Source organism: Crinia signifera, chromosome 4 (genome assembly GCF_055691185.1).
Source record: "Crinia signifera chromosome 4, ASM5569118v1, whole genome shotgun sequence".
NCBI classification, from domain to species: domain Eukaryota; kingdom Metazoa; phylum Chordata; class Amphibia; order Anura; family Myobatrachidae; genus Crinia; species Crinia signifera.
The window spans coordinates 275,530,754-275,546,552 of NC_139220.1; the positions used below are offsets into that span (position 1 = coordinate 275,530,754).

At 45.8% G+C, this 15,799-nt stretch overlaps 1 protein-coding gene across 1 annotated transcript in view; it reads right to left on the bottom strand.

The window, feature by feature from the left end:
• The window catches only part of SNRNP200 (small nuclear ribonucleoprotein U5 subunit 200), a 41,522-nt gene that overhangs the window by 18,112 nt on the left and 7,611 nt on the right, over positions 1–15,799 (bottom strand). The window contains exons 4-27 of the mRNA XM_083184595.1: positions 14,616–14,808; positions 12,640–12,695; positions 12,460–12,558; positions 12,225–12,377; positions 11,449–11,548; positions 10,931–11,067; positions 10,764–10,847; positions 10,171–10,344; positions 9,942–10,079; positions 9,294–9,449; positions 9,041–9,211; positions 8,733–8,926; positions 8,400–8,523; positions 8,109–8,258; positions 7,919–8,029; positions 7,594–7,725; positions 5,271–5,459; positions 4,871–5,068; positions 4,631–4,783; positions 4,332–4,412; positions 4,157–4,240; positions 3,193–3,299; positions 2,996–3,114; positions 2,482–2,636 (exon numbers count right to left, since the gene is read on the bottom strand). Coding sequence (XP_083040721.1) covers positions 2,482–2,636; positions 2,996–3,114; positions 3,193–3,299; positions 4,157–4,240; positions 4,332–4,412; positions 4,631–4,783; positions 4,871–5,068; positions 5,271–5,459; positions 7,594–7,725; positions 7,919–8,029; positions 8,109–8,258; positions 8,400–8,523; positions 8,733–8,926; positions 9,041–9,211; positions 9,294–9,449; positions 9,942–10,079; positions 10,171–10,344; positions 10,764–10,847; positions 10,931–11,067; positions 11,449–11,548; positions 12,225–12,377; positions 12,460–12,558; positions 12,640–12,695; positions 14,616–14,808 — 3,258 coding nt within the window. The remainder of the gene's footprint in view (positions 1–2,481; positions 2,637–2,995; positions 3,115–3,192; positions 3,300–4,156; positions 4,241–4,331; positions 4,413–4,630; positions 4,784–4,870; positions 5,069–5,270; positions 5,460–7,593; positions 7,726–7,918; positions 8,030–8,108; positions 8,259–8,399; positions 8,524–8,732; positions 8,927–9,040; positions 9,212–9,293; positions 9,450–9,941; positions 10,080–10,170; positions 10,345–10,763; positions 10,848–10,930; positions 11,068–11,448; positions 11,549–12,224; positions 12,378–12,459; positions 12,559–12,639; positions 12,696–14,615; positions 14,809–15,799) is intronic.

Sequence of the window (15,799 nt, forward strand, 5' to 3'; positions counted from 1 at the left end):
TCCTATTCACATACACCTGCAAGGCTCGGACCACGTTCAGCGAGGCGGAATCTCCCGTAAGAGCTGGAACCACGATTGGCTGATTTAGGTGATAAGATGAAACCACCTTAGGCAAATAATCCAACCTGGTCCGAAGCTCAGCCCTGTCCGGATGAAACACCAGGTAGGGTGACCGACATGAAAGAGCGCTAAGATCGGACACCCGGCGTGCCGATGCTAACGCGAGCAGTAACACCGTTTTCCAAGTTAACAACCGCAAATCAATAGAGTCTAAGGGTTCAAAAACACTTGACTTAAGATAATCCAAAACTAAAGAAAGATCCCAGGGTTCCTCCGGAGCCCGCACTGGGGGCTGAAGGCGGAGAACCCCGCTCAGAAACGTCTGCACCTCAGGAATGACGGCAAGACGCCTATGAAAGAAAACTGACAATGCAGACACTTGTACCTTAAGGGACCCTAGGCGCAAACCCGCCTTAAATCCGGCTTGCAGAAACTGCAACAACCTAGACAAAGAAAATACAGCCGTGGGCAAGTTACGGCACTCGCACCACGCTACATAGGCCCTCCAAATACTATAATAATGCCGTGAAGTAACCTCCTTCCTGGCTCTTATCATAGTGGGAATCACTGACTTAGGAATTCCTCGTCTGCTCAATAGTGCGGCCTCAACAGCCATGCCGTCAAACGAAGTTGCCGTAAGCCTTGGTAAGCGAACGGCCCCTGCTGTAGAAGATCGTCCCTTAGAGGTAGTTGCCAAGGATGATCCATCAGGAGCCCCTGAAGGTCGGCATACCAAGGACGACGAGGCCAATTCGGTGCCACCAGGATGACTGTGGACCTCTCCCGCTTGATTCTTCTGAGTACCAGCTGAATCAAGGGCAACGGAGGGAACAGATAAATGAGGGAGTAGTTCCAACTCGCGGTCAGCGCGTCCGTCGCTACCGCCTCTGGATCCCGAGACCTGGAACAATACAGCCGCACCTTCCGATTGTTCCTGGAGGCCATCATGTCCACCTGAGGCATCCCCCATCGGTGGGCGATCTGGGCAAATACCTCCGGATGTAAGGCCCACTCCCCAGGGTGAACATCCTGGCGACTCAGATAGTCCGCCTCCCAGTTGTCCACCCCGGGAATGAAGACCGCCGACAAGGCCAGAGCATGCCGCTCTGCCCATTGCAGAATTGGACGTACCTCCTGCATGGCTCCGCGACTGCGCGTTCCGCCCTGCCGGTTCACATAAGCCACGGCCGTGGCATTGTCCGACTGAATGCGAATCGCCTTCCCCCGGAGGATCCCGTCCGCATAGGACAAGGCCAGACGAATCGCGCGAAGCTCCAAGATGTTTATAGGCAGCTTCGCCTCCTGAGACGACCAACGACCCTGGAAGTGCTGCCCCAACACAACAGCTCCCCAGCCCCGGAGGCTGGCATCGGTCGTGACTATCGTCCAATCCCAGATTCCGAAACGTCGGCCCTCCAACAAATTGGCCGACAGTAGCCACCACTGGAGAGAGAGACGGCTGCAGGGCGATAACACCACCATCTTGTACATGTGCAAGTGGGAGCCCGACCACTTCCTGAGCAGGTCTAATTGAAAGGTCCTTGAATGGAAACGCCCGAACTGCAGAGCCTCGAACGAGGCTACCATCTTGCCCAGCAATCGGATACATAAGTGCACCGACACTCTCCGAGGTCGAAGCACCTGCCGAACCAACTCCTGCAGGGACAACATCTTTTCCCGAGGCAGAAAAACTTTTTGAACCTCCGTGTCAAAAATCAACCCCAGGAATACAATCCTTCTTGAAGGATTCAGCTGAGATTTCTGGTAGTTGAGAATCCAGCCATGGGTCAATAACGTCTTGGTGGAGAATGCGAGCACTAAACTAAGACTGAGGTCTGAGGGGGGAATAGAGGGGGAGGAGCCATACCACAGTTCAAGTTTCTTAAAGTGCCGACTCCTCCGATACACCACTCTATTCCCCAGCGTAGACTTCAGTGTCCCCAAGGATGAAGGAGAAATCAAAGTAAAAAGTAGTTTAAAAAGAAGACTAGTTTAGGCAACACAAAAATATATCTAAAAAAAAAAAAAAATTAATACACAAAGGAAAAAAAAAAAAAGAAGAAAAAAAAAGATTATTAATCAGCTCCTAAGACACAAAAAGTAAAACTGGTTTCTCTGGGCTAAAAGCAGGGTATAGTGTAGGAGTCTGTGCTTCATTCAAAAAAAAATTTAACTCTGTGGTGCAGACTCCGGAGTCCTACTCTATACCCATGGTTTCCAGAGTCCCCTACTGAAGAAGAAAAGTTCTGCTGAAGTAGACTATGCATATCCACCTTAAGTCTGTCATTAGTTACACTGCATCAACATTCATAATAGCAGTACCCAATCACTACATGGTATATTTGGCTGGATGCAAAAGGAAGGGTCTACGTCATATTTCTGCAGTTAAATAAAATAACACTAGATGGCGATGTTGCTCACCTTCTCATCCCACTGGAAGTCAGGTGTGACGGTCAGCTCCACTTTCAATGTGGAGCGAGTGATGGGCTGCAAGTGCACAGACAGGTGCAGCTTAGGGAATAAGTGCACATATTTATGGATGGTTTTCCCCATCTTAGGCATGCGGATCAGCTCACCTGAAGAAGAAACAATGCAAGTGGTTAACAGGGTGCATGAATAGTAGCACTCACAAGTGAAGATTACAGTGAATGGAGAAGGCATTGGTCAATCAAGAGTTGCAGGTGATAAAATAAAAAGCACACCGGAATTAACATAGCAGATGTGATCGTTCAGTTCTGATCATCAGAACCAATCCCACTACAGCTGAAATGAATGGCCAGAGGACCAGGATAATTACACAATAAAGGGAGAAGCGAGGTAGGTAGTAACACGGCAGGCAGGAGGACAGACTAGTACAACCATGCAGAGAACACTTTTCTATGGGCATACATGAAGCAGGAAAGCTCAGTTATCTGGAGACATCAGATGTGCTCACCTATCTCATTATGATTTAAGTCATACAGACGCTCAAATGGGAAGTTTTTCTTTTCAATCTTTTTCACCACTTCCTCTGGGAGTTTCTTAAACTGCCGCAGTGGGCACATGGACTGCCACCTGTAAGCAGACCGCAGAGATCAGAGCCGTGGATGGAAAACTGCACAGAAGTAATAGGACATATAGTGCGGCACTTACATCCTCTTATCTATCATCTTGCAGAGATTGAGGGTCTTGTCTGTGAGCTGTGCCCACCCTCTGTTCAGCACAACTTCAAATATTGCTCGCATCAAGCGTCCTGCAGACTGAGAGATGACAACATGTTACTGGATACCGCTATGCCCGTACCTACCGGACACTGCGAAGACATACACTTCATTTGTAAGCGGTCTATCTGCCCATTAGGGAGTGCAGTAATAATGTCATTTTGTGTAGGAAATATTATTCCCTATGAGTGTATGAAAAGTTGGCATGCCTAATGTTAACAATCTGACCGAATACTATCCCTATGGGCAAAGGACCTGGCATAGACCCATTTGCTAGGCTGCGCACACTCGCAGCCTAGCGAACAGGTCAGCACCCCCGCCAGCATGCGATGGGATGTGTATGAGAACACATCCCCTCTCGCATTTGGTCGAAGGGGATAGAAATCATTCGATGGTCGACGACCATCAAATGATTTCTTTCCGCTTCGGAAATAAGTCAGTGGAAGCAGACTTATTTCACACAGAGATGGCCAAAAGGGGGCGGGCACTGATGTTATGTGACTTTAGTAAACTGCCCCGAGCAGCAACTGCCCACCTGCGTTCTTAGGAGACACCCATAAAATGCTAGGCGTTCCTGTGCTCCAGCCCCGTGTGCACATGCGCAAACCCCAAACATCGGGGAAGGGGTTGAAATCAGACGCTACAAGCGGGTCTGAATAGGCCCCAAAGTGTCTACAGTATAGACAGTAACCACAGGAATGTACTATGATACCTGTACTTTCTAACCATCATCCCTTCCAGGAATCATTAGAAAGTGTGAACCGTGATTATTATTATTTCCATCTAGCTAATTAATACCTATTCTACAGGACAAATGACAAGATGACTAACGCAGCCCAGGCTGCAGCCACCACTAGCACATCACAGCCTTAGACAAGAATACAGAGCACATTTACCTGCGTGACATACACCATGTCTGCCATCAAGGCAAAGCCCTCCAATTTCAGCTGCGAGATGAAGGCTTGGAGTAAGACATTGATCTGCGGAGAGGACAGAATGCAGTCATTACATATGGGAATGGGGTGAGCTCAGTGCTTACTACATACAGACACTAATAGATAGAGGACTCACTTTAGCACTCGGCTCCTCTATACTCTCCTTCACAGGAATCGGTACTCTCTCCAGTAGCTTCTGCAGCTCCAGCTTCTCTTCCTGAAGGGAAACCATAAGACACCGTCCTTTACTAGTTACGTACAAACATCCATTTATTTATTTTTTAAACTTTACCTGCATAACCCCCTCCCTATCACAATGCATACACACGGCTTAATATGTAGTGCTGGACACCGCTGCCAATTACAAACCCCATAGACAGTAAGGTTTGACAGACATATCCCGTCTCTGTACATGGTACCGCCCCCAGCACCCACCTCTCTGACTGTGATGTTCTTGAACTCGGACGACAAGGAGAAAACGCGGAACATTTCTATTTCACTGAGCGTTGGCTTTAGAAGTTGGTTGTAGGTCTGTACAGAGTCATTGGTGATGTAATAGTGGCTGGCGATACGGCCCAATTCCGTCACCTAGAAAGAAACACATACTGAGTGAGACAAGGAGTGGCAGGATTTACTAACAGGTCTCTTAGAACTCTCGGTTAGTGTAAATGTTACCTGGAAATTACCAGTCTTCTTATCATATTTCATCAGATTGTTCTTGTCCAACATGAGCGCTGCTGTGTGGATCAAATCCAGACGTCTCTGCTCCAGTAAAGGGTCAGACTTGAGGTCATCGTGAGAAATTCCGTAGAGGTTGGGTGAGCGCAGCATACGTATATATAGGTAGGTGTAGCCCAGCCAGTTCACAGCATCCTACCAAAGAATGATCATGTTATGCATTTCCGATAAACATTTCTTATTCAATATCTACCGCTCATACTTCGATAAATATTCCTTTCTAAAGATCTGGTCTCATTCACTAATCAAGTATATAAGGAACAAATGCAAAAGGCATCGCTATCCTGTTCCCCTTTCTGCCCTTCTGTACAATATCTGCCTTGGAGCATCTACATACCTTTGCGTTCTGCACATTTCCCAGGACCACCTCTGCATTCAGCATGTCTGGAAGTTTAGCCACCATCTGGCTCTCAATGGGTAGCTGCTGGTTGAGCAGGGACAGATAATACTGAAGTTCTCCATGGGACGTGATAAGGATGCCTTCACCTTTGGTATCGTACTGAGGACGCCCGGCTCTACCCAGCATCTAATGAATACAACGAAAAAAATGAATACATTGCACACACTATGAACCTAGTAAGATGGATAACGCAATCTCAACAAATTGTTATAACAATTCATTCCTCTGATCAGGAGTTTTTGTGGGATACCAAATCTGGGAATGGAATCAGGGTCATGCTAAAAAGTTCAACCACCAAGATGAACAGTAACTATACAGGTGCACTAGGGATACAAACGTATCATTTAAAAAATGTCAGTATTTATTGATATGCAACTGTCCCAGTGTCCACCATGTGTATGATAGAAAAAGGTCATTTTATGAACACTGAGCCTAATTCAGCAGTGGACCAGTTTGCAAACACCTTGGTGCTGAATGTGCTATCCTAGCGATGTGACCAAGGTTACAGCCTGCGATGAACATGGTGACCAATTGTCTGTATGTTTCCCGCAGGTGGTCACCTGAGCAAGCCTTGGGAGGCCAGAAAAGTAGACCCTGGCCTTAGAACTCCATGAAAATGGAGGAGACTTGCCCCACTTTCAGAAACACTGGTTGTCCCCTTCCTGAACGCCTCTGCTTATTAATCAGGCAGAGGCACTGCGTGTGATCACTCGGAACCTGCTCTGTACATGTGCACAATAGGTCCTACAAAGTTTCCCCCAATAAGTGGGAAAGTGCGTGAATGTTTGCAAAACAAAACAATTCTTAATACTTATTCTGATTCTCACATTTATATATCCAGGAATAATGTCACATTCTCTAGTTTAATTTATACTGACGCCATTATCTGTCTTTCCCTTAATTTCAGTTAAGTGTTATATTGCTATATATGCAAATTCTTATTCATTATCAGCTGTGTGCTCAATGGAGTTGCTTTCACGGAATTCCTTCACACTTTTCTATCAAGAATTTCGATAGATCGTATGCTAAGTTCCCTTCATGAAGCACACATACATCACTACTGTTTTGCTCGAAGTTAATTGCTCTTCCGCAAGATACTGTAGGATCATAGTATCAAACTAAATATCAAATACAGGTTGAGTATCCCTTGATAAAAATGTTCAGGACCATGAGCATTTTGGATAAGGGATTTTTTTCAAATTTTGGAATATTATATTATATTTCCCATACTTACCTGGTCCCCTGGCGGCCTTCAGGATCCTCTTCAGTAGCATCTCCGGTCCCAGGGGTGCATTGCGCAAGTGCGCACCCACACAATGCACCCCTGGGACCGGAGATGGCACTAAAGAGTATCCCGGAGGCCGCAGAGGACATCGGGGACAAGGTAAGTATGAAAAAAAAAAAGGTGCGTGGGGGGGGGGGGGGAAGGGGGGAAACAAAACAATATTCTGAAAAACCACAGAATATTTCGGTTTTTGGAATACACAGATAAGGGAGACCTGTATATATATGTGTGTATTTCTTGGTTACAACGCTGTTCTGTTACAAAATCTTCAGCATGTCCCCTTCATGAAACACACATGAATAAGCAGTTTTACTTATTACACTGCTATAATGTTCACAGAGATATCTCTATTCCAGACAGAAGGTAGACAACAACACTGCAGCATGTCCTTTCACTTCGTTTACGTGTGTTAATTCTGCTGTGATTATACATTCAGTTAATAAATCAGTTGTCAGGTTAATGGATGTATTTACCGCTTTGGTCTGATGTTGAAAAGCTCTCCGCTATATTCTACATGAAATATTTATTGAGCATATGTCAAAGCAGCCCCAGAAAAGCCTAGGCGCGTTCCAAATATAGTTTTTTCAAGGCAACATATAAAGAGGTTTGCTGCTCCAGTTGCTTTTCTTTTTAAAAAAAAATAAAAAAAAAGAGGAAGGAGGGGGGTGGGTTTAGAAACAGGTTCTCATTCCTTGGGTCTGTTTTTTTTTTTTTTTTAGAATGGGTCATGCTGCCCCAATACGGCAGGCTTGGCCAATATAAGATAACAGGATTTTTAAAAGCTCACAGATGTTTTCTGCCATATCTTTGTCATCTTAGTCTAACTCCTTGTACATAGATGGATCAACCGCCAAATGAGAGTACCACTCCTGGGATCCATCAACAAGTCTGCATCTGAGCCATGCATGTTATGAGGTATTTGAACCTTGCAGGTAACAGATGCAATCTATGTGGACATTGAGCATTACTACTAACCTGCAGGATATCCAGGGCTCCCAGCTCGGTCCACCTGCCCTTTTCTGGGCTGTAAACTTGAGTTCCTTTTATGATGACTGTGTGAGCTGGGAGATTCACACCCCAGGCCAATGTAGCTGTGGAGACCAGAACCTGCAACACAACACTCAGGTATTAGACTCATACCACAGAATTAGTGAATATGTTAATACACAACAATGATTCCTCCAAACCTTGCGCCTCATACGGTGCTCGGTGAAAAAAAAGAGAGAACATGAACAAAAATACATTCCAATTTTACACTGCTGTGCAGCATTACAGCTAGGGTGCTAGGTTGTCATTTTACCTGAATGTGTTTGTCAGCAAAGAGATCCTCCACCAGAGTTCTGTCCACACGACTCATTCCTGCATGGTGAATGGCAAACCCATATGGCAAAAGGTCCTTCAGTTCCAGGTTCTAGAACAGAAAAGGGCTGTTCAACACAACCCATTACAGCATAAAATAAAAATGAAAGAATCAGAAACGGGTAAGTTACCTTGCACTGCTCAGCCTCTGTACGCAGCACCTCAGTAGAGGCTGAACCCTCTCGCAGGAACAGACCCAACGTGTCCTTTTCCAGGCACATGTCTCTGATGGCACGGGACGTTTTACCAGTTTCTTTTCTGGAATGCACAAAAACCAGCACCTGGGAAGAGAACGAGCATAGTCAGCAGGGGGTTGAGCCACTTTGTAAAAGAGATTATGAAAAAAAAAGTTAAATACCAATGATATATTTGCAAGTCATTTTTCAAGTTCTGAGAAGTATGGGTGAAATTTACACACAAACCTGATTTTTCCCAGCATGCTCCATAATCTTCTCATACACAATCTCGTTCATGATCTGGAAACGTTTTATAGCCTTCTTCTCCGTGATCCCAACATATGTCTGCTCTAGTGGGACGGGGCGGAAACTGTTAAGAAACCAGAACATTTTTAGAACCAAGAAAGGTTTTAGCATTGCCTTTTGTGCCCACTGCAACCTCAATACAACCCATTGGTGGTAGTGTCCTTCAAATCATATTCAGGACATAGACGGAACAGAGGTAGCAGATAAAAATCCATGTTAAAAACCAACACACAATATATCAAGGTAAACAGCCTGACTTTTGCAAGCAAATACCTGTTATCAAAATAGAAAAGTCCTTTGGCAGGGTCCACGCGAAGGAACGTGGCTACATCCTCATAATTGGGCAAAGTGGCACTGAGACCCACCAGCCTAACATCTTCTTGAGTCATTTCAATGTTCCGGATGGCTCTAGCAACTAAAGACTCCAACACAGGACCTCGGTCATCATGGAGAAGGTGGACTTCATCCTGAAAGAAACCGTACAAAGGTAGACTTTAATAAGCATGGCACTACAATCGCAAAGCACCAAGTGATGTGGCACAGCCTCATAGTTAACAGCTCCTCTGTTCACAGGTACCCACCAGAATGATAAGACGAACGAGCTGAGTGTAAGTTCTCTCTCCTCCTTTCCGAGTGATGATGTCCCATTTCTCTGGTGTACAGACAATAATTTGGGTAGCATTGATCTCCTCCTTGCATAGCTGGTGATCGCCAGTCAGCTCCGCTACAATGATGCCGTATGTAGCCAAACGCTGGGGGCACAAAGTCAGTGTGAGGGACAGAAGTAGGTGGCACTGGTGTGGGAGGTACACAATGGCACAGAATGATATTTACCTTACTGAAGCTTCCCACCATTTCCTGTACCAGGGATCGCATGGGTGCAATATAGATTATTTTGAAGTTGTCCACATTGATGGTGCCATCCACGTTGATGTGTTTCCCAATCTCACGCAACATGCACATGAGAGCTACATTGGTCTTACCAGCGCCCTACACAAATGATAAATGTTGATCAGACAAGATTGCCACAGAATCGTTCCTATTACAGTTGTGTGTACAATCATATCTGTTTATAGGCACTATGCATGTGTGACAAACACTGCATACCACGCTGTGCCCTGCCCAATTTTTAAAGGGCAAAATGCACCATGCTAAAAGAGCCTGCTGCCTCTCCCCGCCAGTGTGCAAGGGGGAAGCCCAGCGCCGCCGAAGATGGCTATGCCCAGCGCTTCCCCGGCAGCGCACTTCGGCGGGCCCACCCCCTTTAGTGACGCCGGCAGCCCGGGACCGCTCACACCGGTGAGGTCATCGGACCCAGTCCGCCCCCATGCTGCAGCGCCCTGCCCAGTTTCTAGAATATATATATACATACATACACACACACACACACACACACACACATATATACACATATACATACACACACAGAGTTAGGGGACACACATACTACTGCCAGGAGTGTGCTCTTTGTAGACTACTTACAGTAGGGGCACAGAGAAGCAGATTCTCATCCGTGTCTAGTGCAGCTTTATAGAGTTTGCTCTGTATCCTGTTCAAGGTTTTAAACCCTTCAAATCCAGCCTGGGCGTATTTTGGAAGTTTCTCCACTGGCAAGAGTTGCTGAAGGGGGAAAACAAATATAATCTCGAATGTAGTTTTCTACTCTACCAATCAAACAGTAAGGACAGCAGTCAACACCTGCTTCACTCACCTCATCCGAACCAAAAGGTTTTGGCTTTAGTGCAGGTACGTGAACCTCCTCATAACCTTTTCTCTGGCGCCTGAACGATCCATCGGGCAGTTGGCAGCGTTTGTTGGCCATGAAGTGACTACCTTGTGCAAAGACCAAATCTTCTAAATCCAAGACTTGTCGTGGAGTGAAAGACTGCAAGAGATGGCACAATTAGCACAAGCTGCATAGCCAGAGTCCGCGGGTGTGGTATGACTCACCGACAGTCGGGATCCCGACAGTCATTATCCCGACGTCGGGATCCCGACTGCCTGGCCTCAGACAGCGTGGCCAGCGCAACAAAGCCCCTTGCGGGCTCGCTGCGCTCGCCACGCTGGCCACGGTGGCGAGCTACGCTCGCCACCTATTCTATTCTCCCTCTATGGGGGTCGTGGACCCCCACGAGGGAAAATAGCCGCCGGCCGTCGGTGTTTTAACAGTTGGGATCCTGACGTCGGGTTAATGACTGTCGGGATCCCGACTGTCGGGACCCCGTCCGGCACCCGAGTCCGCGATGCTTGCTGCTTCTTAGTGCCGACAGCTGCTTGGTACAAAGATACTTTCAAAGAACATACCTCCCCACCCTGCTCCATCTCCATACTTTCCAAGTCTGTATCCACACGTGACTGTCTCACCCTCTCTCTACGTGTACGCTCTTCCTACAAGGAGAAATGCCATACTATTAGAAACAGAGTCATAAACCCCACCTCACATTCTACACCCACACACCCTCGTCACTCACCCGAATCAGATCCTCCTTTTCGGTTTCCTGAAGCTGATACAGATACTTGGACAGCTCAGAGTCTGCCTCCATTTTACCCATAATTCTCTCTTTTTCTGACTCGCTCTGAGAACGGGCCAAGAGGGTACAGTACAGAACTGTGAAAATCAAGAAACATGGAAACCTTACTTGGGACCTGCATCACAGGAGCTAGATACTAGGTATAGAAGACCGATAAGGCCTACACAATGGGCGACACCGCTGGGCAATCTGAGCAATGTAGATCGCTCAGCACACAGCAATGTGTCAGCACTGTGTACTGAGCGATCTGTCAGGGCCAGTGTTCTCCGGTGAGATTTATCCAGCATGTTGGATATTAAATCGCCAGGATCGATGTAGGGGCATTTTTTTAAGGTTGCTCCCCCAATTCTCCTCAATAAGTAACCAGTGTCTTGGGCATTTTCATGACCTTGGATGAACTTCCAACAGAATACAGACTGGCTGACATTAGGTCCCGGACACAAAGTGGAAATACTCACTCATCATACGATGCTGTCGGAGTATTTTAATGAAGTCGAAGGTGTTGAACCCCAGCAGCAGCACCAACTGGTTTTCACATTCACGATCATCGCCTGCAGTCTAAGAGCAGAGAATACAATCTTTATCCAACACCCCAATAATAAGTGTCATTATCATTACTGTGAGCTCTGTGGGGGTTTAGCAAGTGTTTACTATGGGGCCCATACACCAGAGGGGGGCGATCTTCCGTTCCCCGACTAGAGGCGCTGATCGGCGGGCAGCCATCATCTGTGATCCGTTAGGGGATCGGAGATTTTTAGTATGTAAAAATAGCCTGGATTCCGCAATCCCCACCGGGATTCAGGAATCTGGATTTTTAAGCTTCAATATCCACGAGCCCCCTGCGCGACAGTCAGGGGATCTGGGAATCTCCTCGATAAACAGCAGGTGTATGGGCCCCATTAGTTTAAGAAAACACAGCACAGTTCTCACAATTTACTAATGCAAATCAACAAAAACATCAACACTTCTATCAGCTAAATAAAAAAAAAGTCCCTACATACAATTCTCATTGCAGCATAAAGAAAAAGATCCACATAAAAAAAAAGGTAGTTGGAAGTTGGCATTTAAAAGGCCAATTACTATTCTCTGTGATAAGATAGAATTCCTGGTGAACAACTGGTAGGCAGAAGAAATAGGTCACATGAGATAGATAGGAAGCCAATGAATTAGTGTAAGGACCTATAGCGCCAAGATCGGTCATCTTGATTCTGATCAGATTATTAAGTACACACACCTTTAAGATTTCAAGGACCTCATCGGCTTTCTTCTGAGACACGATGGCATCATCGTAAAATCTGCTGAGCTGTCTCTGCAGCCAGAAAGCATCAATGTCTCGTGGGTGAAGATCTTTCTTCTTGGAACTCATCAGCTCTCCAGATGTCACCAACTAAGGGATGAGTAGGGGAATATCAGTGATACAGCAGGCACTGGTAGCGCTCAGTCAGCAACACTACTGTGGCGTAACTTACATTGGCGGAGAGTGTCCCACGCACAACAGCTTCATCTCCATCCATGTCGTCGTCAGAGGCCTCCTCTCTCACCTCTCCATAGATGTCTTCATCCCCCACCTGAGGTTTAGGAAAGTCATACATCAACCACAACAAAACACAAATGGAAAAGTTGCAGTATAAGTTTCCTAGGTAGCTCACCTCTTCATCAGATTCAAACTGCACATTGACTCCATAAGTCTCATCTATATTATCATCTGCAGCAAGAACAAAGCACATAGGAAGTTAATAATTATTGCAGGGTCATTTTAAATGCTTGTTTTGACACAGGGTTACATCCAGTGTCAAGATAAAGTGGTTCCAAAGAAGCTATTTCTTGCCCAGCGAGTAGAATTTGAACTGGCTAAACTGGACAAGATATAGACATTTGCCTCGTGGGTAGAGTGGATCCTTCCAGAACCCAGTCCGTGTGTTTGACAAACAATTTGCTGGCTAGACCTCAGGTGCTGATTATCGAATCCATGTCCCAAGCCCTGGTGAGAGGTTGTATTCAATGGCGCAGGTGAGAGGGTCTGTGTGGCAAGGATGGCTTATTTTCATCAAGGAATTCAGAAAACAAGCCATCCCCACCGTCAAAGCCCCTCGCCAGCCGCTCGCTGTAGTCATTGTTCCGTGGACAATCCTCACCGTTAGAGGACAGCAAGGATTCCCTTAAATGGCGCGGCCCACCCCAAATGCAGCGAGCCTGCTGCATTCTGTGGCAAGCGCCGATGTTTAATGGCCGCATTCTCCGTTTACACCTGGAGGAGAAGAACCAGCGAGGTGAAAACAGTGAGTGAAGGGGGTGGGTTGAATACTGATGGCGAACTATCGACACTGCTTGCCATCATAGATCGCTCTCAGGGCACTGAATATACCTCATAGTGGATGGAAATCAAACCCCTTGCAATCTCTCAATGATTCAATGGACACTAAATTTGCATTTTTTGCTAATGATATGTTGCTTTTTCAGAATCAGAATCAGAATCATCTTTATTGGCCAGGTATACTTGCGTATGCTTGGAATTTTTTGTGTTTCTGGAACCTATTTAGAATTTTCGGTACTTATGTATTATCTGGGCTCCCATGTTAAATGCACCCCATTTTTTCATACCCCTACTATCCAACTACGCATGGAGTTGATTTTATATAGTGTGGCGAGCGCAGCGAGCCACTGTGCCCGAAGCGTGGTGAGCGCAGCGAGCCCCGCGAGGGGACGCGGTCTCATAAGAAAAACGGGAGTCCAGATATTACATAAGTACCGAATTTTCACTCCTTTTTAGCTAAGATTCAGAGGTCTTTAGGACAAAAATAAAGTGACAATCACTCCTAACTGCCATGTTGTAGAATTACAGAGGCAAAGCAGGAAGGGACATCGACAAGATGTATTTACATTTTGTCCACCGAAGTGGGGGAGCAAAACCTCCACCCTCCGTTGATGTCCCAATGGGCATTGACGCGGCCAGCTGCCCGGCTGGCTCTGCTGTGTGGGATAGGGCATCGCCACCCTGCAGCTGTCAAAGTCAATAGCTGCAGGAGGTCGAACCCCCATCGCTGCCGACTGTTCATACATTTGCCCTGCTATCTTTTAGATCATAGCTCTGATAATTACAGTGTGCCCCTGTCATTTAACGTGTGGATGCAGCTTCTTACATGGGGGAGAAGCGGTATCAGCAAGATACCACTTTTCCCCCATACCGACATTATATACATTTGTCCCAGTGTTGGAAAATGACAGTTGGGAGCTGTAGTCAACCTAGGCACACATGCTTGCTGGCTACCAAGTCCTGATTGGCTTAGTTTAACCACAATCATTCTTTAAGCAATTGGTGTTTATGGCATCTTAAAAAACAACAATATTTTTTGTTCATCCTTAGGCGACCAATAGCATAAAATATAGACAATTAACTACAACAAATAATAATTACAGCGACATTTCAGACCACTTTGGAAGAGAAGAATCTGAACAATGTAGTCACCAAAGGATAAATCCTAGCTCACAGCCCCCACAAATACTGAGCTTAATGTAAACGTTATAGGACTGATGGAGAACAATTATGAACATTGATTGTAAAATAACAAAAAGACTAATGTGCATTTCACCTTATTGTAAATGGGTTTATCACTGCCATACTCACCCATATTTTGTATTTCCTTGTCGCCTCCATAATCTGTGATTTTTTTACCCAGGTTCACCAGTACATGGTATCGCGTATCATCGGTTTGTCCCAAGAGTTGATCAACTTCCTTTCTCCTGTCCTTATCTCGCAATTTGTCATTCTTTAGTACCGCCAGAACCTCATCAGCTGCACCGCACAGAATATCTCTTGGCTGGCAGGACACATTAAGGACAAGACACCATTATAAGTCCAGTTCCCAGCTCACACCAGTTCAATGCAGAATCAGCAATAGTGACATATTACATACACAGATAGATGGATAGATACTATTTAAGATGTTCTTACATAATCTAGTGCTTGTAATAACAATTAATTAGCAATTGGTCTGGAAGCATATGGCAGCCTTCAGTCTGTGCAGAGGACATCCATATGGCGTATAAAGATGGTTTTCCACCCAGTAATGAATACTCTGCTTGTTAGTGCAGCCAGACAAATTAGGTGCAGAGATAATGACAGAAATGATACAATACTGATGCAAAACTTTAAGAAATGACTACATGTGTGTACAGTACTTCGTTTTATTTAACCCCCAACAAAGCGCATACAGTAGTTATTCTTTTATGATAACTAGCACAGGGATGTTGCTTTTAATAGAGGAACTACAAGTTTTAGCATACCTGACATGTTGGAATTAGTAGTTTCATAATCAGTTTGCTCAATTCCCTTATATACAATACTGCCTTAAGCTGTGTAAACACTATGGGGCAGATGTATTAAACCTTAACAAGAGATCAAGGTACTTGTGTATTTTCACGAAGTCCGATTTTACTACGTACGCAAACATTGTGAAATTGCATTGTATGGCATGCGATTTTACCCGTTATAATGGCATTTAATGTACAATACCATTAAATGACACATAATGTAAATTATTTAAGCCCCACCCCAGTATTGACGTAATCCCGAAGCGTGGCGAGTGCAGCGAGCCCCACGAGGAGAAGCGGAACGCGTCCGGCCGACCTTTTCATACCGCCACTATCCACATCAGCGCGGTGCTGATTTAATATAGTGTGGCGAGCCCGAAGCGTGGCGAGTGCAGCGAGCCCCGCAAGGGGACGCGTATTATGTTACATGTATTACGCGTCCGCTCGCCACGCTTCGGGCACGGTGGCTAGCTGCGCTCGCCACACTATATAAAATCA